General features: G+C 39.3%; 2 protein-coding genes across 2 annotated transcripts in view; both read left to right on the top strand.

Annotated features, from left to right (window-relative positions):
* The first annotated feature begins 1190 nt into the window (after nucleotides 1-1190).
* On the top strand, nucleotides 1191-15018 carry LOC138201561 (transmembrane protein 237A-like). Its single transcript, XM_069155167.1, has 11 exons — nucleotides 1191-1240; nucleotides 6806-6887; nucleotides 6968-7087; nucleotides 9626-9728; nucleotides 10648-10802; nucleotides 11664-11784; nucleotides 12269-12460; nucleotides 13081-13154; nucleotides 13247-13334; nucleotides 13629-13750; nucleotides 14833-15018. Exons 2-11 carry the CDS (start codon nucleotides 6818-6820, stop codon nucleotides 14898-14900), a joined length of 1113 nt encoding a protein of 370 aa, XP_069011268.1. The 5' UTR covers nucleotides 1191-1240; nucleotides 6806-6817; the 3' UTR covers nucleotides 14901-15018.
* Nucleotides 15019-16103: 1085 nt separating this feature from the next.
* The window catches only part of LOC138201560 (abl interactor 2-like), a 41283-nt gene continuing 31260 nt past the window's right edge, over nucleotides 16104-26126 (top strand). The window contains exon 1 of the mRNA XM_069155166.1: nucleotides 16104-16274. Within this exon, the coding sequence (XP_069011267.1) occupies nucleotides 16158-16274 (117 nt within the window). The 5' untranslated portion in view covers nucleotides 16104-16157. The remainder of the gene's footprint in view (nucleotides 16275-26126) is intronic.

The raw sequence follows: 26126 nt of genomic DNA, 5'->3' as shown, positions 1-26126 counted from the left end.
TTGTGAAATTAACTTTTACTTTCAATATTCTCTTCTTTTTATGACCAGAAATTTGAAGTTGAGTGACATTTAAAACAGTATCATTAAATTCACTTTTATTTATATATTGCTAAATCATACCACAGGTTATTTTAAGGCACTGAACATAGTAAAGTCCTTACAACAGAATTTTACAACATTATACAAAGAAACTCAACTATTCAACAATTCCCACATATATGCTCGGAGGAAAAAACTCCACTTTAAGGGAGAAATACGTACGACAGAGGGAAGAAAAACTCCCTTTAACAGGAAGAAACCTCCAACAGAACCAGACAAAATCAAGTATGAATCACTTTACATGTTTTATTATCATCATTACTATTTTGAATGCATGACTATTTCAGGTTCACACTCCACGGTCTGCATGTACATTGTGTGTTGTTCTAACAGGATCCATTTAAGTGAGCTGCTTTCTGTTCTGTAAAGGTTTAACCTTGGACCTGTGGACCTCAGGGAGCAGCAGCACACTGCTCACCTCTTCAGCAGTTATGTAAGTGGGAGCACATTCCTCCTAATCTAGCATCCGTACGTCGACTGTCTGCTGAGTATAGGATTATAATTTTATCTCTCTGACCTGTTGCACCCCCTAAATCCCCCCTGAGTTTGCTTGGCTCAGTGGACCAGCAGCTTTTTGTAATCTTGACCGACTCTTAGGGGGCAGCTCCTAAACTTTGGAGATCTGAACACTTCTCCCACTCACCTGATTCTGTTTCTTGATGACTGAGCTGCAGAGCAAGGAGTGATTGGATATGTTGAAGGGATGATTTAAGAAAAGAAAGCTGAAGGATTACTAGCATCCATGGCTGATTTGAAGCTACGCCAAGCTGTGACATCACATTTGATCAACCTACCACAAAGCTCCCAGGGGCCAACGCGGCTCAACACGTGATCCACCTGTTACTCTAAATTCTGAAAGCTGCAGATGAGCCTCCTCTCCGCTCTGCGTCTCCTTTCTGCTCCACCTTACCTCCCCACCTTTTATTCAGGCTGCCGGTTTACAATTTAAGGAGACCTGCAGTCATCTTGAATGCACCTGTGGAATTAAAAAAGGACTGAAGACTGTCGAATAAAGGGAAGGGAGGCAGAGTCTTTACACTCAGGCTCAGCCTAAGACACTTCAGCTTGATAAGATCAGACACACAGGAGGAGCGTTTGCAGTGTTTCAGCTCCACAGCCGCAGACAGACTCAGCTGCACAGGTGAGCACTGACATCGCCCTGAAGCTTCCTGTTCAGATGAATGGGGTTTGTAGAGAAATAGTTTTTCCTCATGAGATAATTTAATTTGCGATAAGATTAATAATAAGGTCAATTAATTAAATGATCTGATTAGATTAATTTAATTAGGGCATCCCTTAAAAGAGATTAAAAAAAAAACATTGGACAATTTAAGCATCCCTTAATTTAAATATACTCTTAATTCTAATAATAGCCAGTCTTTCATAGTGCAACATCTTTCCAATCATGGTCTTTTTTAGTATGATTTTTATGCTTATTGTCATAATATTCATTCTGCTTCCAAAGGAAGACTATCTGCTGTTGCATTATTTTGTAAAACAAAGCGTTGTGAAAATGTTTTTTTTTTATAACTCAAAACTGTCACATTCTGTTCACTGAACTGAAGGTCTGTCTATGAGCTTCTTCTGTTATTTTCAACCTCATCTCAGGTTCTTTTTTTGTGTATTTATGGTGTCTCCAGTCTTCAGTCAGTCTCTTGTTTAGGGCCATGTCGTGCCATGTCACAGTTGACTGGTGTGCCGTATCCACACTACACAGTGATTCTCAGCAACTTTAGTGTGGAGTGTATTCACAGTGGAAATGACCCAAAATGAAGTGTACTTGATTGAGACAACCACAAATCCAGTACATTTTTGAGTGTGCTGTGGATGGGTACTATTCTGACAAAATGCACACAAATGGTACACTAAAGCAAACGTCCTTAAAGTATATTTACTATTCCTCCATGTGCACTTATGAATAATGTACTAAAAGTGTGTCAGAACAAAAAAGAACTAAACTGTGAATCTACAGTAAATGTTAAGCCCCTTCTAAATAATTTAATATTAAGATTTAAATATTCATATTTGTGTGTCTTATTGGTCGAATGTAGCCCGTCCAGTTTGTTTTTTTAACTTTCAGCCTCTATTATCAGCAGCTCACTGAGTGTTGTGGCAGCACATTAGTTTGATGATTTTATGGGTGAACATTTTCAGGAGCACAGATGCTGAAATTATCAGAAGTTACGGTGATGCAGATTATTGTTAATAACTTCTGTTAATATATTGTGCAGTTTCCACAAACTATCACGAAACTCATTGATTCCTGCTTTGCCATTCTGGAAGCTAATTTATAAACAAATTAAAATATTTGACCCAACTACTCCATGTCATAGAAACAACAGGATGATTGTGATGGTTCTAGATTTAGAAATATTACATTGAAGTGTATTTTGAAGGCTCACATACAGACAGTTTCTGTTCTTTTATCATGTTGGTGTAAACATATTAAAAACACACGCATACCAACACTTTCTGACCAGTACCACTAATACCAGTAACAAGCAGCTGATGCCGCTGTGCAGAAACACTGATCAGTGCCACTAAATAGCAGTGGATGTTTGTTAGACTGCTGTCGAAGAAAGTCTCTTCCTTTGTTTTAGCTCTCTCGGTACCTCACTAGATTATAAAGGTGATCACGAGCAGAGAATGTCTACATGCCACGAGACACAACCTCACTTCCTTTGTAGACAGGAAATTAAACACAAAATGTTTAGGTTGTTTCTGACATGCAGGACAGTTTAGGTATTCATGCGTTTAATACACTTTTTATTAGCACATTTGCCATATATTTCTGTTGCGACTATTTAACACAAAAACAATAATGTGCTAAAAATATACTTGTTGTGTTAAAGTGTACTTAATTAGTACATGGACTGGAGAAGCTGCTCCTGGTGGTGACCATAAATTGTATATAAAAGTGGATGTAGCTTACGGGTCTGAAAAATTCGATGAAAATGAAAGATCTTTTAAAATGAAAATCAGTATTATATTGGAATGAAGACATTTTGTTTTGTTTGTTATATACTCAGTGACATTACACGACACAGTTTGATGAATGTCTGATGTATAATTTCCTGTGTAAATCAGTTAAATTATTTTTTTTTGTGGAATAACTCATAACATTTTACAGTATAATATACTAACATGTAGTACTGTACATACTGTATTCAGTAGTGGAACAATTACTCAGTTCTTTTACTTTACTCCCACAATGATAAACAAACAGTTTCAATATTAGTAAAACTCTTAAAATTGTACTTATTTTACTTTAATACATGAGCACTGTCAGCAAATGTTTTTTTATCCAGAGTCAAAGTACTCATTATGCAGAATGGCCCAATGTAGTGTTTCCATATTTATCATGTATAAAGCATTGGAACAGTGCGTCATTGACATGAACATGAGCAGCATTTTTATTTTGTCATGGTGAAGCTAATCTCAACACTGTTCATTGAGCTAATCTATGTTTAAGAATGCATATAGAACAATATTATGAATATAAAATATTGATCTGAAAAGTCACTAGTAACATGTACATCTGTGAAATGCATATAGGGGAGTAAAAAGTGCAATATTTCCCTTTTAAATGTAGTGAGGTGGAAATATGAAGTTAGTCTGGCTGCACCGACTGTTGATCACAGCTTCAGTGTTCTTCACTGTGAATAGAGTCTGATAACTCAGCTCATATTAGCATTTGACGGGCCACCGCAAACGATTCCTATGGAGGATCGCCAGACCCATATTCATGGACTGAAATTGGGTCTGGTTTGCACCAGGGTAGTGTAAAGTAGCATCAAATGGAAATACTCAAGTGAAGTACAAGTACTTTTAAAAGTACAGTACTTGAGTAAATGTCATTTATAATTCACTACTGACTACATAGAATTAGTGTGTATTACAGATTTGGCACTCAGCAGCAGTGTGTGTAGTTGAGGTGTTGAACGGTTGCACAAATATATGGGTAAATACATATCTCATGGACCAAGCAGGGGTCTCATTCATCAGGTACTTCCTACCCATAAAACACAAGATATTTTGGAATGTGCTTTTTTGCCAAAAATGCTCAGATCAATATCACTGTCATGTCTGTATGTGACACCAGGAGGGGTTTGCAGATTCAATCATCTAAAACTGCCTTCTGGTCCATCACAGGGTCTGTGCAGATGTGATGGCTCCCTGCTCGGCCCGTGGATGTGATGAGGTCCCCCCTTGATGGCTTTGTGAAAGTGGCCTTAACACTCAACACCCATAAGCCCCATGTGTGGAAACCATAAGGAATGTTTTTTTTCTCTACATGAGGAGGAGCAGTGACGATGCCGAGTGCCGTCCGGAATTTTCATTGAAATGTTCAGCCTGAAATCAACTGTTTTTATCATATTATAACTGACAAAACATCAATATAACCCCTCAAAATGAAAGACAACTAGTTTGTTCCCTCAATCATCAGTTTAAAACGGACTCCACTGAAATGTAATGCTACAATTGGAAATATGGGGGAAAGAAATAACAAACAACAATGGAAAGGTACGTCTGCTCTTTCCTGAAGAGAATTTAGGTGGAAGAATCTAGTAAAAGTTTTTTTAAACACCAGCACAGCAGAGTTTCATAAATAAAAACATTTCATGTTGGAGGTCCTGTGGAGGAGAAAAGGCAAATCACTGTTCTGGAGCTGTCCGTTACTCCTCCAATATTGGGAAAAAAAAATCTAAACTACCATGGAAAAGGTAGTAAAATCAAATTGAAAATAAAATTTGAGACAATGTACCATAGTAAGAGACAAGACACCGTCCAGGGTCCTGAAAATAGATATTTTGTTGATTGCAAGTAAGAAAGCTCTCACGAGAAAATGGATGACAACTGAAATTCCAACAGTTGAGAGACTGGGTTAATGTGATCCATGATATTTTTGTGATGGAGAAACAAACTTTTATTTTAATACTTGAACAAAAAAAGTTTGAAAGCTGTTGGAAATCTTGGATGATTATGCATCCTCATTTAAAACAGACGTTCAAAGTTCGTATTTTCAAATTTTTTTATAGTTCATTTTTTCTTTAAATTTTTAATGTATTATTTACAGTGTCCTTTTAAGTTATTCTACTATATTATTTTCCATTTTCACCCTTGTTAAAATGGGAACATCATGTAAACACGTTTTTCAAGATAATTTTTCAGTTCTGTTCCAAATAAAAATGTTAATAAAAAATGTTTTTTTAAACTGAGTCAACTGGATGTGGAGAAAATCATCCACTGAAAACTTTATTTAACTTAACAGGGAGTGACGGGCCTTTTTCTAGACTCAGAACAATTTTATAAATATGAAACCCTCATGGATAAAAAATCAATAATAAGTAAAATTACTTTGTTTGCAGGTGGAGGTGCCCTGACCAGTTTACACATTTCCCTTTTATAATAGTGTTCGGAAGGAAAATGCTTTTTGGGTGACCGAGGTCCTTTTGTGTTGCATTACTGCGAGTGGACGCTGTGTGAATTTAGCTTGCCGTTGGCATTAATATATGCTGTAAACAGTAGCCTGGCTCTGTCCGAAGGTAAAAACTGACTTCATTATCACAAATTGCCTGGAACTTGTTGAAACCTCAAAGCAGACAAGAGTCCGTCTTTCACTTGGTCAATTTATATTTCCTCTCCTCTGCACTGTTTTTTTTTTTGTTGTTTTTTTTCTCTTTTCTTTCCGAAGAAGCCAGTGCTCTTTTTTAGCATCCACCTGCACACAACAACGCAACAACAACGACTGTCCCACAATGCTTTGTGGTGTCGCTCTGACAAGAAATACACATTTTTCAATGCAAAAGAAGCACTGCAAATAAAAACACCAGATTCAACCAAAGAGAACATTTTAAACAGCGTACAAAAAATGATGAATATATTTCTTCTGTCAGAACTCGTAATGTTTCAGTGAACTTTATAATGTCCAAATATCTTTAGGTCGCACCACAGTCTCATCAATAACAAGACGAGGACATCTCTGCTCCCAAAGAAGTAGTCCGCACAAGGCCCAGTAAAAAAAAAAAAATCTGTCTTTACTCTTTTCGTTTCTGTACACATAAAACGGATGATCAACCTAAAACATGTTCATCACTGACCTGTAGAGGTGCTGCTATGTGGGATTTCTAACCCTTGGACAGAGCCAGGCCCTCTACTTCCAGTCTTTATGCTAAGCTAAGCCAACCAGCTGCTGATAGCTTCATATTTGGAGATATGTGAGAGTAATGTCGATCTTAGAGACACAAATAAAACTAAACCCTATTGTCCATCCGAGGCTGAAAATGTTTGCATTTTGCATAATTTTACGCACATTCGAACTGCAAAGTGCATGAGCTGGACAAACCAATATTTGGAAAAGTGTAACTGCAGAAATGCTGCAGCAAGACAGTGAGTGCACCAATCAATCTTCAGGTTCAGATGAACGTGAGCAGGATCTTTGAAAAATCATCAAAAATGTGGTTACTTTGATTTCGGTGTGCACACAAGCTGTGTGCTGTGTGGCATGCTTCCTGAAGCTTTGCTCCACCACCTGTCCTCCGAGCTCAAACTAATCCAATTATCTCAAACAGGCATCACCACCCGGCTGCCTGCAGATCCTCGTGAAACACTAATTAACTGACCTAAATTACTCAGAGTCTGTTACACGCTCAGAGATCTTCATGATTGACATTATTCACATCTTGAACTTCTGATCCTCTCACAGAGAAACATCGACATGCCGACGGTCAAGAGCAAGAAGAAGAAGGTGAAGAAGGAGGTCAACGATGGGGAGGAGCAGGGAGAAGGTGAGAGGCGATAGCCACTACCTGCAGCTCCACACAGCACTGAATTCTATTTTATTCTGTTCTCTTCTACTCTATTCTAGTGGGCCTGGAGGTGGAGATGGAGGATGTAACCCATAGCAACAGCAAAGAGTCTTTGACCCCGGAGCCTCAGGATCCAGCACCACAGAAGAAGAAGAAAAAGAAGAGGGCGCCGACCATCGGTGGCAAAACTTTTACCTGCCTTTATACCAAAAACACGAGCAAAGCTGTCTGCTGATAGATGAACAGTTGGCACAGACGTAACGTTCCCCTCCACTACTGCAGTTTAATCATTGTAGCTGTACCTCCAGCTTTATTGTCTGTTCCTTAAAACACAACTGCTTGATTGCTATCAGGAAGTTGACATGAGTTGATAGTGCAGATGAACTCTGCAGGGAAGATTCAAGATTCTGCTAAAAGTCAACTAAAAGTCGTTAATTCAAACCAGGAGTCGACTAGTCGTTGCACCTTTTTGAATTTATTTAATTGTCTAATATATATTTTTTGAGAAGTCAGAAAAAATGTTTGAGTTCCAGCAATGACAAAGACACTAATAAGTAACATTGTGCTACATTACAGAGAAATATAAAACCATATTAATCAACTTTTAAAATACGGCGCAAGAAGTTACCAACTAAATAAAATATGGAATCAAAATGTATTAATTTTTGGGCGGTGATTCGCTCTCAAAATATGAAACTTTTTTTTTTTTTTATCTCCGTTTCCATGGCAATACACAGGTATGACCATAGGTATGACCAATAACCCGGAAAACAATCAGTCACGTCAGTAGCCTCTAGTCTAATGTATGCAGTGTTTACTTCTCCAGCAAGTAGGCCGACCCTTAGAAAAAACCTAGCAACAGAGATGATTTACATTTTTTAAGATAGTAGTAGTGTGTAATAATAATAACAATAATAAACTTTATTTGTATGTATTTCATACAAGAAAGTGCTTTACAGCAAGAAAATGACATGCAGTGTTTGACATGAAAACAGATATAAAGGAACATTTAAAAATATAGAAAAGAAATTAGATGCATAAGGACTGATATGAAACCGCATATGAAGCTGCATGAGAATAGATCCTATTAACGGTTTTACAACAGCTGTTTTGAAGGCATCTGGGAAAATGCCTGTTTGAAGGGATGTGTTTATAATCTCGAGGACATGACTTGAAATGCTGTTGAATACCTGCTTAAAAAACGCTGTTGGTATCGGGTCAATACAGGAAGTGGAGGAGTTACACCCAGTGAGTCTTACAAAGCTCAGTTCATGTGATGGAGGTGAATGTTTCCATTGTTGCTTCTGTGTTAGAAGATGTTTGGAGTTTGTGCGTGTATAGATAAGCAGCAATACTGGCTCCGATTGAAGTGGCTTTGTCTCTGAAGAACAGTACCAGTTCTTCACATTTTGATGCCGAGACCTGCAGGGGGGCGGGGCTAGTGTTGAGTATGATGTTCAATAGTGGAGAACAATATTCTTGAGTTTCCAGCATCCTCTGTAATATTCTTAGAAAAGTAATCCTTTCTTGCCAGACGTATTGCTTTGTTACAGGAAGTCATGGCTTCTTTGTATATATCACAGTGAACTGTGAGTCCAGTTTTCCTCCACTTTCTTTCAGCTGCCCGACAACTTCTCTTGTTCTTTGTCACACTGTTATAGTTTAACCACGGGGAGATTCAACCAGTCGACTTCTTCCTGATCTTTAGAGGAGCAACAGTATTTGAAAACAGACGACAGAGTGTTATTGAGATGTTCAACCATGTCATTTAAAGAGGCTCAATTGACCTCATCATCTCAGTGAATTTTAGCTTCATCCCTTTCATCATAGAGTCTCTTTTGAAACAGAATTTCCCTTTTAGTCTTTGGCATGGTTACGATCACATCAGAAAATACAGTGATTATCAGAGATAGGTAATTCACATGGTCCATGTGTAACCCTCTTGTTATCATTAAGTCCAGAGTGCTACCATGCTGGTGGGTGGCTTCCTTTACATGTTGGGTCAGTTCAAAGCTGTCAAGTAAATTCATAAGCTCTATAGCGCTGTGGTCGCATTTGTCTGACCAATGCTGTACAATCACTGTCAGAGATTCAGTCACTCGTTCAGTCAGTGGCAGATATTCATGTTTATGGAGATAGCCCATTTGTTGCGCTCCAGCTAAAAGATAACTGCTGAACTTTTGGGGAAAACTTAGCTTTCTTAGGTTTAATTGGCAATAGCTGTTTATATTATCCACATGGGTTCATGTGCAATATTGAGTAATATTGAGTACAAAACTATTTAACTTGTTTTATTTAAATTTTGGCATATGGCCATTATCTCCTTCCCATGTTTTATTTTTAAAATCTTTTATAGCCTTATTATTTTAATATGCTCTGCCACTTTATTGACCACTGACCAAGTCACTGTGTAGGAACAGAGTGGATTCAGTGTACTAGCCGTACAATCATATATTTGTCTGTTTTCTATGTGTTGATTTTGTGTCATGTAGATATGGAGATTAAATACTGTATGTAGTTCTTACATACAGAGTTTAAGGAACAACATCATTTGGCTTTTACATTTTTTAAATCTCTGTTTCGTGCACTTTGTATCACTTATTTATCTGTTTTTCATTATGAAGTCATATCTGTAGGTGTCACACTGATTTTATGTAACAAACAGTGTTTTACCAAAATGACTTAGGTGTGACTGAACTTGTGGTTTTTTGTGTCAGACCAGGAAACAGAGCACGCTGACATGGCAAACGGTAACACGTCCGACCCCGTCATGGACGGAGAGGAAACAATTCCTGTGACCAAAAGGACAAAAAGGAAGCGGTGAGGAGCAGCATTTAGTAAACTAATCATCGGCTAGACCTTTGTTGAGATTTTATCCGAAGGAAAGCACTAGATAAATAATCACAGGAATGAGAACAAATTTTTGATTCATTCAATAAGATGATTAACCATTTTGAGAATCAAAAACCCAAATTATGCCAATCAAACAAGCAAATACTGTCACAGCTGAGTAACAATCAATGAATCAAATTTAAAAGCAGAATCTTGGCATTTAATCATAGTTGAAGCTCAGTCAGTGTATATAAGAACCCAGCGATGAAATCAACCACCAGCGAATTGAATCAAATCATTCAAGGAATATCGGCACAAATAAAACAAATAAAAAATAATCAAATGTAAACACAAGTGTATGAGGAAATATTAAACTGATCACAGCGATCATCAGTTACAAAAGCAGCTCCCACTACAAACACATCAGTACATGCGATCATTTAAGCGCATTCACTAAGCAAAGCATTATTGGATAAGAGTGAGTCAGTCAAGGAAAAGATTCAAGTTGAATTCAACTGGTAGAAAAAAAAAACTGGTGCGCCCCACATTGTCCCCAAAACTGTCAGGTTGAGCCAAACATGGCCATTGCTCCTTTTTCTGGACATTTTGCACAGCGCTACAGGAAACTATATCATCCATGTACAGAGAAGTTAATGTATCGTAGAAGTGACACCTTGTTAACCCTCCTCTTCACCCCGTCACTGGAGGCGAGAAAGATGGAGCTTTGGTCTGTGGTTTGCAGGAGGGTTTAATGTGAGCCAGAGCTGCAGTGTGCATTAGTTCATGAGTCCAAAACCTCACAATCAATTATTACAGTTCTATTAGTTCAGTCTGAACCAAAGTGGAGGACAGACTGACACTGCCATTCAAAATGTGACAAAGTCCTCTTTCCTCTGTCACATGGCAGGAAGACTAAGACCTCGGAGCACCACAGCAACCATCTGGGAGCCGAAGACGACGACATCACCACAGGTGCCCCGTCGCCCATCCCCCAGCATTCCCTGTTTTCCGCCCCGCATGGAACCAGCCAGCCAGTCGGCAAAGTCTTCGTGGAGAGAAACCGTGAGTTTGAATCAGATTCAAATGTATGAGTCAGCAGCAGTGAAAGACAAAGCCAGCAAAACGTACAGATTTAACAATCAGAAAGAATGTTGAGTTTTGTCGTCGTGCCTCACTCAGATATCTAAGAAAAATCTGACACTGGTTTTGCTCAAATACACAACTGCAGGCCTCTAAAACATTGAATTTTATGAATTTGATCTCCCTCTTCTACTACACTATTTTAGTATAATACTGTAAAATGAAGGCAATGTTGTATTACATAATGACTTGAGACATATTTGTTTCAAAAGAAACGATTAGGTCAGAGTTTTTTGGGTTTAAGTACTATAAAATAAGAATAATAAGAAACTTTATTCATCACTAATAAACATTTTATTTATTTATTTACTTTATTGATTGTCCAAAATAGCACAAATTAAATGAATGTTTGTTTTATTGTTTTGGACAGAAGTTGCAGTGATACTCTTTAATCCATCAGAAGCAGTGTCAGTGTCTGTGTAGGTCACAGGCAGTTGACTTCACCTGACCTTCTCACCTCAGACACTCTCAGGGTGTTTGCTCTGCACTCAAACAAGACCACAAAGTAAAAAAAAAGATTTTCAAAAATGTCAAAGGATATTTACACTCAACACAAAATAAAAAAAATTAAAATAAAGGCGCGGAGGTGTAATAACATTAAAAACAGCTGACTTGTAGTACAGGTTTGGAGATGAAAAACAAGCCAACAATGCATTAATTATTAGATTTTAAGGGAAAGACGAGGGTAAGGTTAGGTTTAGGATTAGGTTATGGCTCCATGGAATGCAAGCAAGTCAATGAAATGCCCTTTAAAGTGATGGAAATATTTCTGTTTGTGTGCAGGACGTTTCCAGGCAGAGCGAGTAGATCAGCTGCGACACTCAGAGATGATGGAAGACTACGTCGACCCCAGACAGATCTGGACCACCAGAGACATCGCGTTAAGAGTCCACAGTGGTTTCAGGTCTACATACACACACACACACACACACACACACACACACACACACACACACACACACACACACACACACACACACACACACACACACACACACACACACACACACACACAATAAAAAAAACAACACACTGAGAGTTTCTTAAACAGATCTCATTTCACTTTTGAGGAGCTAACAGGATTTCAGTTTTGTCTGTAAGCTCCAAAAAGTTATTGGCCATCCATTCATTGACTGATCACAACAGCTGGAAATATTTGGTTCAGCTGAAATGTAAGCTTGTTTATCAGTACGACTCCACGTTCTATCACATGATGGGAGCACATACATTAAAAAAAAAAGTAGGGAACTTAGGCGACTGGCTTGTGCAACACCTCAGAGATCATGTTTCTGTGAAGTATGACGTGTCCTAAGATGAATGTAATATTTTCCAGCAGTAGTGTAGCGGTGAAGCCAGTTTTACACAAAGTTCTTGTTCTCCACCTGCAGGGTGATCGGTTTGTTCTCTCATGGATTCCTGGCCGGCTACGCGGTGTGGAACATTATTGTTGTGTACGTGTTGGCGGGCGAGCAGATGACCACACTGCCCAACCTGCTGCAGCAGTACCACCTACTGGCCTACCCTGCTCAGTCTCTGCTCTACCTGCTGCTGGCCATCAGCACCGTGTCTGCATTCGACAGGTCTGTCTTTTGAGTGTGCAAATAGCAGCCAGTAAGACAAAATCGTACTCCGCTCTCATGAGTTTAGTAGACTTTTTTTTCTGCAGAGAACAAATAGAGAATTGTGGTACACCTTTGCCTTCTTCCAGTGAGCATGGCGGATGCAAACAAAGCCAGATGAAGTCTAAACTCCAGCAGCAATTCTGTCAGAAAGAAAGCTTTTTTTGTGCATTTCAGGTTGTGGCCTTAATGAGGGTCATACAATTAGAACTGTACTTTATTCACCCATAAATGAAGCAGGAACAGTGTTTATCATGGGCGAACAAACAATCAGCTACATACAGTCCACTTGAAGCACACATGCTAGTAATAAGCTGACTTAACTTTGGTAACTTAATAGAAAAATGTTATCTGGCCTTAGAAACAACCCTAAAGAAAATGTCTTAAATAGTTTAAAAGAAAGAAACACAAGTTATTGAAACATATAATGTAGGACCTGCATTTTCACTGCGTCTGTAAAACCCCAAAGTTTAAAGAAAGTGGTCCATAGTTGAACTGAACTGCTGCTGGACAACAATCAGTTACTTTAAATAGACAATAAGACAGAAAAAAAACATGCTTGTTTTTGGGGTCACCCGCAGAGTGAACCTGGCCAAGGCCTCCATGGCCCTGAGAGGCTTCCTCACTCTGGACCCTGCTGCTCTGGCATCTTTCTGTAAGTGAGGCAACATGACAGCAGGGTTGAGATTGAGATGATGATGATGATAATGATGATGAAATGTTTTAACATGATCTCTCTGTGTTCAGTGTATTTTATAGCCCTGATCCTGTCCCTCAGTCAGCAAATGACCAGTGATCGCATCAACCTCTATCCTACTGCCAACGAGACTCTGTGGTGAGAACCCTGATTGTTTTACATATTGTTTATATATTTGTTTTACATATTGTTTATATATTTGTGTTACATATTGTTTATATACAGTGGAAGATTTTTTTGATCTTCTTTGGGGGGGATAATTAAATAAAGAAATGATAATTCCTTTTGACTTTAGGGAATAATAGTGGCCATAATTCTATATGTTCTGACATTTATTAAATAGCATACTTGTCAGTGGCCCCTGGACAGTTGTCCAGTTGTCTTTTTCCCAGTTATTAATCCGTTTGCTGCTAACCTCCCCGCCTCCTGCAGGCCTCCAGGCTCGGAGCAGCAGATCCTGCGGCCGTGGATTGTAGTGAACCTGGTGGTGGCGCTGTTGGTGGGCATGGCCTGGGCCGTCGTCTCCACGCGGCCGGACATCGACTACACAGAAGGCAAGTGGAGATATCGCACTGTAGATTACTGTCAGGCTAACTCCTTAGTGAAAGTAGCTCACACACGGGTTAACGACTGTATAGAAAGTTAACACTTCTACATTGTTGTAATTGCTTGTGGCTGTTATTCCATCTCGTTTGTGTTCCTGTAGATGCAGTGGGGCAAAGTAACCAAGTACATTTACTCAAGTACTGTAGTTAAATACGTCTACCCCAATACATTTCACAGCTGTGTACTATTGATTGATTGGGGATTTGTCCCAGTCACAATACAGATGCACTTTTGAAACATCAGTTCAAAAGTTTAAATGCAACCTGAGCTTCTAAAGAGGACTCTGGTGTTCTAAATGACGTACTTGTGTACTAACACTCACTATTTTGAGTGCCTATGTGCGTTCACACTGTCAAGTACAGAAACATGCAGTGCACTACAGGTACCAGGATGATGCACTCAAAACAGTCTAAAAAAGAAGTGTGGCCATCTTGGCTATGTAGAGAAGGGGTGGGACCACTGAAGTAAAGAATTCTCAAATTAAAGCGTCTGAGGAAGCTGCAGATGTTGTTGAACACCACACAAAAGGGTTTATTTTTAACTACTGCTGTCCAGAAGCCATCAGTGTGTTCATAGAGTTCGAAATAGAGGACACGAAACATGTTAATTTCTGGGTTAAATAATTTAGGCTGCAGATGTTTTGATGGGTGATGTGTTGACATGTTGAGGTTATTTCCAGTCAGTGCAGTGTGTGATTTGAAACAACACTACCCTGTCAAAACTCCTGCACTACACAAGTAAAAGCTCCAACATGTAAGTGCACTATTTGTTAGTATATATGTCACTTGGAACGCAGCACTAGTCTCTTGGACTCCAAACAGAACATGCAGGTTGAATGATGATTAAAACACAGCTTCTGTAATCCCTTTCATGAGTGGACATGATGTAAGAATGATGCTTTTGATCTTACAAATGAGGTTTCTGCTGTGTTGTATTGCAGTTTATCCTGACGTTAGTCTTGATACTACCACCAGATGGCACCAAAGTAAAGCATGTTACACACCGGTCTATTTTTTATTTTCTATTGCAGAGTTTTTGATGACAATGGAAGTGGAGGGATACCCGAGAGGAGACGAGAACCTGGACATCCCTGCCTGAAGCCCTGTCTGTCTGTCTGTCTGTCTGTCTGTCTGTCTCTATCAGACTCCAAATCTGTGTTTGCTCTTTTAATCTATGTTTTTGTACAATATATTATCTAGCACTTTGTTTTACATGAATGTGATTTTGTAAATAAATAAATGCAGTATGTGTACAGTAACAGCTGGCGGGTGTTTGGTGTCTTTAAAGTTCTTGACTGCAGGAAAACAGGAAAACTATTTGACAATCAGAACTTTTTTTTTTCTTGTGTCCTCCCTAAGGAATTATCTGACAACCCCTCAGATTTATCTGCTGTCACTGGATATAAAACTGGATATAGAAGTTCACACTAGCTACGATAGTAACATACTGCTGAGACACTGCGTCTTTATTAATAATAACCTACTGTTGTCATATGTGATCATATATCCAAACATCCAAAAACATGCACCTCAGGTCAGGTTACCTGGCGCCGCGCTAGTGGCAGCCTGTTGCAGCATCTCCCCCCTGAGAGCCCCCCTGCTGTAGCGAAGACATTTCCCCTCGGGGATTAATAGAGTGAAATAAAAAAAAATAAAATAAAATAAAATAAAATAAAAAAATCAGTCAGAGGGACCAAACCAATACTTTTACTTTAATAGTTAAACTACTTAGCAGCTGATATGTCTATACTTTTACTTAAATTGGATTTCAGGCTGAAATTTACTCAAGATCATTTTTATATTCCTGGACTGAAGTTGTTCTTTTTTTAGTACATTTGCATCTTTTTCGATTCATTTTGAAGTCTTTGTGTCTTTGTCGTCATTTTATGTGTTTGAGGTTGTCTGCATGGTCATTTTGCATCTGTTTGTATTTTTTGCCAAGTATTTGTGCTAATTTTATCTTTGTCGTTTTGGTTATTTTGGTGTCCTTGTGGTTGTTTAGTATTTGAAGTAGTTTTTAAATTGTTTTGTTTGTCTTTGCTGTCATTTCAAAGTTATTGTGTGTCTCTTCGTCATTTAATTGACTTTCCAACTAGAAACAGTAACTGTCCCCTCCAACGTGGTCCCCAAGACCCCTTGGGATCCTGGGCCTGTGCCCGGTTGTCCCGTCCACGACCGTAACCCTGAAATGCTCTTGTTACTTTCAGTGCCACACCCCCACGCTGAGGTGTCACAGAAAACTCCCACTTTCCCTTTCATTGGAGCACGTAGTTAATGTTTCCCACAGCCCCTGAAGGCAGCGGGGTACATCCAGTCAGCGCGCGCCGCAGCCTCTAGTAGTAAAAAGCATGTAAAGATGGCGGAGCTGCAGATGCTGCTGGAGGACGAAATTCCTGCGGGACGGAGAGCATTACTGGACAGTTTCACCAACCTGGAAAGAGTAGCGGAGTACTGCGAAAGCAACTATGTCCAGGTACGTGCTAGTATTTAAACACCTGGTGTACAAATCAATTAAAATGACATATCGAGGTAATGTCAGTGGGGAGTGGGCGTTTTGGAGAGGAGTGATGGAATGACTGTACAAATACTCCGTTGTCTTACAGAAAGGACTCAAGTCCACATTTAAAAACGGACCTGTTTTTAGGGCTGAATTGTTGGAACCTCAGAGTTAATTCGGCGTCCAAATTTGTAACCTTACACGTTTTTCTAAGTGTGAAAAACCAACTTTTCCAAGTGTTGTTTGCAGCCCCGCGGTGCGTTGCGGTGAGTCATGGATGGAAGTGAGTTGGTGTTGAAGTGGAGTTTGACTGAATTCATTCTTGATTGGTTCATTACGCACACACCGAAATAAAAAGCGACTTGTGTGTAACTTTTGCAGATAAGCAGGGGATCGTTGACATGGAGGTGTGAACGGCAGATCATTTGCAGCATTAAGCATCACTTGGGAAATTACCCAGTTTTTCTGAAGATCTGGTTTTCATTATAATTTGAATTTGCTAAACAATACGTTGTGAGGAATTTTACTTCTTCACCTCCTCCAGCTTAACACAGAGTTGTTTTTATATTTTCAGAGAAAACATAAATTGTCACTTTGCTTACAATTAAAGAAGAATTCAGCGTGATCCCTGACCAAGTAGAAATTTCTTCAAAATCAAAACGTACTGAAGCCCAGTTACATAACATCAAGAGGAGGCAACTTTGGCCAGGTGAAAAGTTCAAGTTTAAGGTCGTAACGGACCGCTGGACGGAACCAAGAGTATAAGTATAGAATTACCTTGGAAATGTGCAAATTATAAATCCCTTATAATATTTTCCTCTTTCCAAAACCGTTATGGACAAGGATATATTTCACATAATAGCTGAAATGCCTTGAGATGAAGTGATCGTCATCAATAGGAAAAGTAAAAAGCCATTTGTAGATACAAATAAACAAACAAATATACATCTAAGGTTAGGCTGAAAGGATTGGTTGGGTAATCGTCCATTATTTTAAAAAATCAATTAATCTTTTGTTAAGTAAAAATATGTGAAGTCCTCTAGTTTCAGCTTTCAGTTTGTTGCTTTTTATTTTATGTCATAGTAAAACTGAATATTGTTGTGTGCTGCTCAGACAAAATCAGACTTTTTGAAGACGTGACAGTAAGCTTTTGAAAACTCTGACTGGAAAAAAAAATTCATGATTTTTGGCTATTTTTTGTCATTTTACATTGAAAATGATAAATAAATAATAAACAAGTCTCCAATGTGTTTAACCAAGAACATTGCTTCACAAAGTGTTAGATCCCAGTGTCAGATGGTACGATGACAAGTGAGTGTCAGGTTAATTTAAAGTATATTGATGTAACTTTCTCGATTAATCGATTTATTATTCAGTCTAATGTGATATTTTTCTGTTTTTTTCTTTTTTTTTTTTTTTCAAAACCCAAAGATATTGAGTTTAGTATTGCATAAGACATTAAAAATATTTCAAATCCTCACAACTGTAAAGCTGGACTTTGGTGACATTCTGACTTTTGCTTTAAAGAACTACTTTAAAAGTTGTAAATCCATTTTCTTTTCAGTTGTGCTTCTGTGTAACATCCACTGACGGAACAAGTCTATGACCAGCTTCAATAATGGCTTCTTAAGACGGTGAATAAAACACCAGTAGCCGTGCACCATCCTCCCCCTGTGCTTGGTTAGCGGAGACATGACGGCAGATGAGTGTGTGAGTGTACGTGGGCAGGCAAGGCTGTTATGGACAACTGTTCTTCATCTGTCAGCGCTAAATACACACCTGTTCACCGCCACACTTCATATTCACCACATTTGTGCAGCTGCGTGTGAATTTCAACGAGAGAAACTGCATTAACAGTTCGTCTTCACCAAAGGGCGACACATGCGGTGTATGATGCGTCACCGCAGATTGACACAGGGGAAATCTGGCTACACGCATCCATGTGTACATGCTAAATACTAATAAACTGTCAGCACATGCTGTTTGTGCAGCTATCTGTAATATTTCCAGGCACGAAGCAGCAGTTATAAAATGTATGCTGGTACAGTGCATTGTAAAAGTAGCCACTCCTCTTGGTGTGTTTCCTGTTTGGTTTCATTCCAACCGAGAATTAAAATGTCCTTTTTTTTTAAAGAACAATTAAGAAAACTGAAATCTGCACTTTTTTAGCGCCACCTTTTGCTTTAAGTACAGCTGCAGGTTTCTTGGTGCATTTCTTTGCTGAGCACACGTAGCCACTGGGGATTTTTGCCTGTTCTTTAAGGTAAAACTGCTCTTGCTAGTGAGATAGGATTGTGTTGGTGTACTGCAGTTTTCAAGTAATGCCATAGATTCATAGGTGGATTGAGGTCTAAGCCATTCCAAGAACCTTTTATACAACTCCAGTGTAGCTCTTGCGGTATGTTTGAGGGTCTTTGTCCTGCAGGAAGGTGATAATCCATCCCAGTGGGATGGGAACGGGTTTCCATCTGACTTTTCTTCAAGCCTGATCAGTTTTCCAGTCCCTGCTCATGAAAACCTCCCACCATGTGTTTGGGAACTCTGCCTCTTGCTGTTTGGCAAACTCCAAAAATGTTTTCTCATTTCGTTCTTTAAGAAGTGGCTTTTTTGTGTGTGTGCGGCTTAAACTGGTCAACTTGGACTGACAACTTCCGGTTTACTTTTGCAACTTTTTCAGGTTATAATCTTGACAATGAGTTTGTGTAAATTTGTTCTATTTATTTCCATCCCACTTTACATTTCTTAGTTTTCGGCTTTAGTGTTGCTTCAGGTTTTTGTTTTGTCTTTTGACTAGTTGAGGCTTTTATGTAATATTAGTTTTAGTACCTGAGTGTATATTAGTGTTGGTATGTAGCACCAGAGGAAAGCCGTTCTCTTCTCTTAACTTGGCTAACAGGTCAGCTTCCCAGAAACTTTTTCTTGAATTGCTTTCTTTCTGTATTTTCTCCTGTATCTCCTTTCGATGTGCAAAGTGGTTCTACAAGACTGGACTTAAACCTTACATATTGCACCTTTAATTAAGGATTAAAAAAAAAATCAGTGCATGTTTATATATGTTCATTACGTTTAAATGCAATGTGCTAATTGTCCATGAAAAGTACCACTGCACCAGATAAGGTATAGAAACCCTGGTCCCCATTATACCCTGCTTTTCACAATAACTGATTTAATTTAATCTTCATTTCCCTTTTTCTTTTTAATTTATCTTCTCTTTGTTACTTTTCCTTTCTTTCTTTACTTCTCCTTTTACTCTCTTACATCCTTTCACCTTTGTGTACTTTTCTTTCCTTGAGATGAGCTCAACTCTCTTTTCTGTCTCTGTGAGCAATAACTTCCTCCTCTCGGCAATCACATCACAAACTCCTCTTTTTCCAGTTCATTGAACTGGTCATACTCCGTGTCCAAATGGGGCCTAACATTGCTAACTCGGTACCCAGTGCCTGGCCTACATTTCCGCTGCCAGCAGATGATGTGAGCTGTTACATAATCCGATAGTGCCGTTGATCCTGTTAAATGGGCTAAATATTTGGATTTAGGGTTGACCCGTGTTCAGCCCTACTTGGCCCTGTGTGGCCTCCTCCTGGGTAAAGTGGCCACGGCTAATGAGGCACTGTCAAATTGAAATCTGTCTGGTTTTATTTAAAGCGGGACAGACGCTCATTATAGTGTAAATAATAGTGTTTATATCATTATTAAAAACGGTCTGATCCTTTGCATGCCTAGTCAGATACTTGTTTACTTTTATCTGCTCTGATCAGACAGTTTGTGATTTTAGGAATGCAACCCCCTCTCCCAGACTATTTGCTCCTTTTTTTTGGTTTTCATATAGACTATCTGTCAATCGTAAAAGTCCACGCCACACTCTTCTTTTTTCTCTGGACTGCCGGTTGTCTCTCGCCCGGTCTGCTCTCGGTGGTGTGTAGCAGTTGCCGGGGTGTGTGTGGAGGCCAGTGCAGCGCCCCCCTACGGTGGCACACCCTCCGAACTTTAAACTCAGTGACATAATGAAAGCTGATTCCAATAACCACCTTTAAGCTGCATCAATGCGTTTGATCGAAGACTGTTCTTGTCAGAGTTTAATGAATCCGATCCCAAACAAAACCAGCGAACAGATCCCAACCCCAGTCTCATCTGAGAGGTAAAGAGTGACAAAAAAAATCTCCGCATGCTGATATGATATCTCTGTTTATCTTTGTTGATAATGTATTACCTTTGGCTAGAGTGTAGGGTCATGACAGCCTCGCAGGTCTTTGATCGTCAGCTGTCTCACAAGTGAAATCCTGAAAGGTATCGCCTTTCAATCACGCTTTGGTGCAATTTGTAGAAAATCCTTAAGGCTGTAGAAGAAAAACACACTTCAGCATCAATAGAGGAAATTGTTTAAAACTTGCATACTCTACCTTAGATAGTTTAATGTCTGTCCAGGTCTCCTACCATTGTTTGTCAGGAAAAATAAAATATACTGGTCTTGCACGAGACCTGATTGTCCAATATAACACCACCCACATCTCCACAGTGCTGTGTGGGTTTGAAGCTGGGACACAAATTCACACATCTTTACAAAGTTAGAGCTCATCTATTTAAGAATAGAAGATCTCTTGTTTGTAGAGAGAAACTCAGAATATCAGGACGATTGTTGGAATATTTACTTAAAAAAAACAAAGTCAAGTAAAAATGTTAAAAACCTGGTTTTAAAAGCTGGTGAACGCGATGTGAAATGTGAGAAGAACTGTAGCAGCAAAATGAGCTGAAACTCTTCATCCATTAATCAACGTTCATTTTTCATGAATTCCATCTTGGTATTTGTGCATTTTCTTCATCCTGAGCCGTCCTGTACTGAGCATGTGACGACCCATCCCTCCCCCACTCATATCCCCGTCCTGTTTTGTTCCTTCTGGGTCCTCCACAGCTGGTACCGGTTAGCTGTCAGTGGAGGTAGTTGTAATGTAACTCGACCTCCTGCTGCTCATTGAAAACACATGGCCCCGCTACAGGAGGCTGAACATGGAGGGTGGAGGAGGACGCTGGTCGTTGTGAGAGTGTGTGTGTGTGTGTGTGTGTGTGTGTGTGTGTGTGTGTGTGTGTGTGTGTGTGTGTGTGTGTGTGTGTGTGTGTGTGTGTGTGTGTGTGTGTGTTTTGGGTTGGAAACCATGGCGATTGGTTTTCCAGTTGAAGAAGTATCAGCCTCCAGTTTGAGGGCTGGTGCCAGGAACAGCTCCTGCGGGGGCGTAACAGGCTGAGTGATCGGAAGGATAGGTTGGTGATCAGAAGCTTGGCAAACCGAAGATGATCATGTGTGCAATTGGACAGGAGTTTATATTTTTAGTTAAAACAAACTCTTTTTTCTGTTCTAATGGTGGTGTGATTCAAGTAGGGATGCACACTTGAATGCTGTCCTTTTCTCTCTCTGCTCTCCTCTCACCCCAACCGGTCGAGGCAGATGGCCGCCCACCTCTCATCCTGGTTCTGTTGGAGGTTTCTTCCTGTTAAGTTAGTTTCTCCTTCCCTCTGTTGGAGGTTTTTCTCCCTTAAAGAGGAGTTTTTCCCTTTTAGCTTATGTGGGAATTGTTGAATTGTTGGGTTTCTCTGTATAATATTGTAAAGTTCTGCTGTAAGGACTTTAATGTGTTAAGTGCCATGAAATAACCTATGTTGTGACTATATAAATAAAATTGAATTGAAATCTTAATCGCAATTGCAGCATTGTGCAATTGTATAACCACAAAAGTGTCCCACATGCAGGTGCGAACGGGACATCGTATTCTCTTTGTTCATTCTCCACGGCCATTATGAAGATATGACCAATCAGTGTCTGGTTAGAAAGTTGAGCGTGTGCCAAGCATTGGTCACATGACTACCCCATGGATGCTGAATTTGGTGTTATTTGGCCACATCTTAAATTCACAAAAACAATTTTGCTTATCAACTAATCTCGTAGATTGTTCACATTGAAAGGAGCCCGCTGATTCAAGCAGCTGGATGCAACCTGGACGCCTATCTCGGGAAATGTCCTGGGTACTTGCAATGAGGTGCAGGAGGCAGAACCATGATAATGCTAAAGAGATTATAGATCGATAAGACTGGTTATCGTTCAAAAATTCTTTATTGCAGGACCATTATCTTGACTTTGATACTGGTTCCGGAACAGCAAAAGTAATTCTGCTTCTTAACCTGCTTCTTTTTTCCAGTTTTAATGCAGGATAATACACAATATCATTGTTCTCGTTCATAGTTTTTTGCTGTCTGTTGTCAGATGTATGAAGTGGCGTGAAGTTGGACATCAACACATGACACTGTTACTAAGTAGTCCTTACTAAGTCTGCAGATGGAAAATAAAACCCTGTAGATTAAAAAAAATCATGATATTTAGAAATAGTTGGTGCTGATTTAGAGGCAAAGGGTGGCCACGCACAATATTTATTTGATTTCATTTTTAAAACTTTACTGCACTTTGCCTGAATTTAAATAAGGAGCATTATTTTTGAAAATATTACATTTAAGTGCCTAAAAGCTTTGTTTGTTAAACTGTTTGTTATATGTGATATCAAAGTCACATCATGAATTTGAAGTGGAAATAAATCCTCCCGTAGTTGACACACACTCACAGACAGACATAACGAGAGGGACTTGTCCTTGTAAGGTAAAAACAGGCAGTTGGCCGTTGGTGGCTGTGTGTCTCTGAGAGAAGGTGTGTTTCATGACAAGTGGCTCAGCATTTATGAGTCTCATCCAAAGACAAAGAGAACGGCACTTTCTGGTCTGGCTGTACTTCTCTCTTTCTGTGCTTGCTGCCCTCATTTTTCTCTGCCATTTTTTAAAAATAGATTGTGGCATTATGCCTTTATTTAACAGTTGACACAGTGTAGAGAGACAGGAAACAAAGCAATGAGAGAAGGGTTTGACATGCAACACAGGTCCCCAGAAATCATACCATGGACATGCTTTCATAAATTAAATGCATACAAAGTGCAGTAGGCTTTGGGGATATCTATTATTTCATTTCTTAATCCCTTCCCAAAATTATAGCAGGTTATAATTAATTGGTATGACGGACGGCATTTGTAACAAAAAAAATCTATTAATCCCTTCATTTCGGAAGGACAAGTTATTGTCACAATGTGACAATGACTCCTAATTAATTCATATTATCCTGTCGCTTTGTGAATAAAGTTGAATAAATGTCATTAACGACCTAAAATGATTTCTCCTTCCAAATAATTATTCTTTTGGCTCAATCCGCTGTTGTTATAAATTGATTTTATTTTTTAATATTCCAGGCGAACTTGAAATGTCATTGTAAAACTAATAAAACTTTTGCTGTGGACAAATACATTATTCAATGTCAAGCATGAGAAATATAGCTAAGCTAGCTATATAGACACAGTTTTATGGGCAGGATTTTTTTTTTTACATATAGATAAATGTCATTATGTGGGAGTTTTTGCTGAAAATATATTAAAAATAGGCCTGTACAAAAACGATTTAGCCTAATTAATAAATCCTCAGCCAAGACAGGATCATGCTTTTGTATTGCACAGGCTTTGATGACCAAATCATCCTTGTTTTTTCACCAAGAAGACGAACATATTGTCTTTGTTTGACCTTAGACAGGAACATTGTGGGGCCACTGTGTTCCCACTCTGCTGAATATTCTTTCAGGGATTTGAAGGCCGCCCTGTACAGTAACTGTCTGATGTGTTATCTGCTTTCTACACAACCGACTTGTAGCTAAGAATTCACACAGGTTGTGAAACAGCGAGTCCTGAATTCTCACTGCCAGCCGCCCTCTTTGCCTGCATCCTTTGCTTGTTGCCTGCATCATGACTTACCTCAGGTGGTGCGTGTTGTGCTCTACAATCCCTCATGTTAACAGCATCTCTGAATCAGTTTATTAGAGGAATGAGTGTACGTTTAACTGTATTGACGAGGATACTGTCAGGATTTATAAAACGATTTTACTAAAGACCTAAATACAGTTAAACAACTCAAACTTAAAATATAGAATGTAAATCGTAAGCATATTTGATGTGAGCAGTCTTTGCGTCTCGAGCAGCACCAGGTACAGTTGCAGACAGTTTTCTGACGTGTATGGCTCTTAGGTTGTTTCTGGCATCTGTGTCTTCATTCAGTCTCGGATTGACTCCGTGATGCTGAGATCGGGGCTCTGAGGGGGTCAGACCATCTGTTGAAGGACTCCTTGTTCTCCTCATGGCTTATTGCACAGTACTAAATAAAAATGGCATAACACATGACAGCATTTACCACCACATCTTTAGGTGGTTTAGAGTCAGGCTGGGAAATATGTTGATACTATACTGATGTAGTGATTTCAGACCAAAATATTGTCTTGGAATTTAGATATTGTAGTATCATGGAATAAGTGTTGTCTTTTCCAGGTTTCCATGGCTGCATTACAGTAAAGTGATGTCATTTGCTCGTGATTAATTCTTCATTGGTAATTTACCGCGTGGAGTCGCAAGTTGATACAACATAGATTAGAAATGGGCATTTCAAGCAAAAATACTGTTTGAAAATCACTCAGAACTATTCCGAACTATGATTAATCCACTATCCCATGCTAGTCCAGAAGCCATCTCTGTACATTAAAAGACTGAGGCGCTTTCAATCGCTGAGATTGCTTTAAGGCTGAGCCAACCAGTGATGTCTCCCATCTGCACAGAATTCCATGTTGGAGCTGTCGTTGAGGTGAGAGAACATTTGGTAAATATTGAACGGTTTTAAACAACATGCTTGATGGAATCTTTGACATGCAGCCTCTTCAATAACTCAGCAGCCCCTGGAGCACTCCCATACACAGGAAAACATGTGCACACTGCACTTTGATTGCATAGAGTGTAGTTTGATGATGGCAAAATGTTCATCCCACGCAACGTCTAGGGAGTGAAGGATGTTCTGTGTATGAAGTTGAAATGAATAACTTGATGGTTCGTGTTCCTGGAAGATAGTGGCCTGTTGTCATTTTCTGAACTTAGCAGACTGTTTACACACTCAGTCATTCTATCCTTACAACTCCATGTCGGTGTTGTTGGCTTACTTCTATTTTGTATCATACAGAAAAAAACACTGAGCATCAGGAATGTGACAGGAGGAGAGCAGAGTGTGTCTTCATTAAAAAAGAGGTCAGAGGAATCAGAGCGTGTGTGTGATTCATGTAGATCTGATATGATTCATGTACATGAAATTCATTAGAAATGGAAAAAAAAAACATCAACTGCAAACATGTGTGTGTGTGTGTGTGTGTGTGTGTGTGTGTGTGTGTGTGTGTGTGTGTGTGTGTGTGTGTGTGTGTGTGTGTGTGCTGCTCTGCCTTGGGCCAGAGGAGGCAGCCCTCCAACTAGGTCACTGCTAACAGGACATCAGATGGCTGCTGAGAAAGAGAGGGAAAATGAGGAGATATGAGGATGATGTGATGAAGAGGGAAGGAGAGAGAGGTGGTGGAGGAAATAGTGGAAGACAAGGAGGGAAGAATTTGAAAAGGAGGTGGGCAGATATGGAGGAGTGGGAGAATCAGAAGGGACATGAAAATGAGGAGGCTGAGTTAAAAAGATGAATGTGAGAAGGAAGGACGGTAACGGGCAAATAGATGGGAAAGATGTTTGTTCCTCATCAAGGGGTGTCCTGTGTATCTGTATGTGGACGTCCTTTTGAACGGAGTCCCACTAGCCCACGTGGACCTCCTCATAAAGGGGACTGAATTGATAAGTCACATGTTCTAGAAAATCAAGAAAAAATTCACAAATACATTTTTTTGGAACAATGTTAGAAGATTGATGGAATAAAAAGAGCAGAACTACAGTGCTGCACCTG

The sequence above is a fragment of the Embiotoca jacksoni genome, unplaced genomic scaffold (genome assembly GCF_022577435.1).
Source record: "Embiotoca jacksoni isolate LCO1_2020_lvr unplaced genomic scaffold, fEmbJac1.0.p SCAF_2, whole genome shotgun sequence".
NCBI classification, from domain to species: domain Eukaryota; kingdom Metazoa; phylum Chordata; class Actinopteri; family Embiotocidae; genus Embiotoca; species Embiotoca jacksoni.
Note: the sequence above shows the minus strand (reverse complement) of the source record. Positions and strands in the feature narration are given on the sequence as shown.

Excerpts from the sequence above, each read along its gene's own strand:
- LOC138201561 (XM_069155167.1), top strand. The coding sequence starts at position 6,818 with ATGCCGACGGTCAAGAGCAAGAAGAAGAAGGTGAAGAAGGAGGTCAAC. Across the intron at positions 10,803-11,663 it reads AGTCTTCGTGGAGAGAAACC|GACGTTTCCAGGCAGAGCGA; the intron begins GTGAGTTTGAAT and ends GTTTGTGTGCAG. Across the intron at positions 13,335-13,628 it reads ACTGCCAACGAGACTCTGTG|GCCTCCAGGCTCGGAGCAGC; the intron begins GTGAGAACCCTG and ends CGCCTCCTGCAG.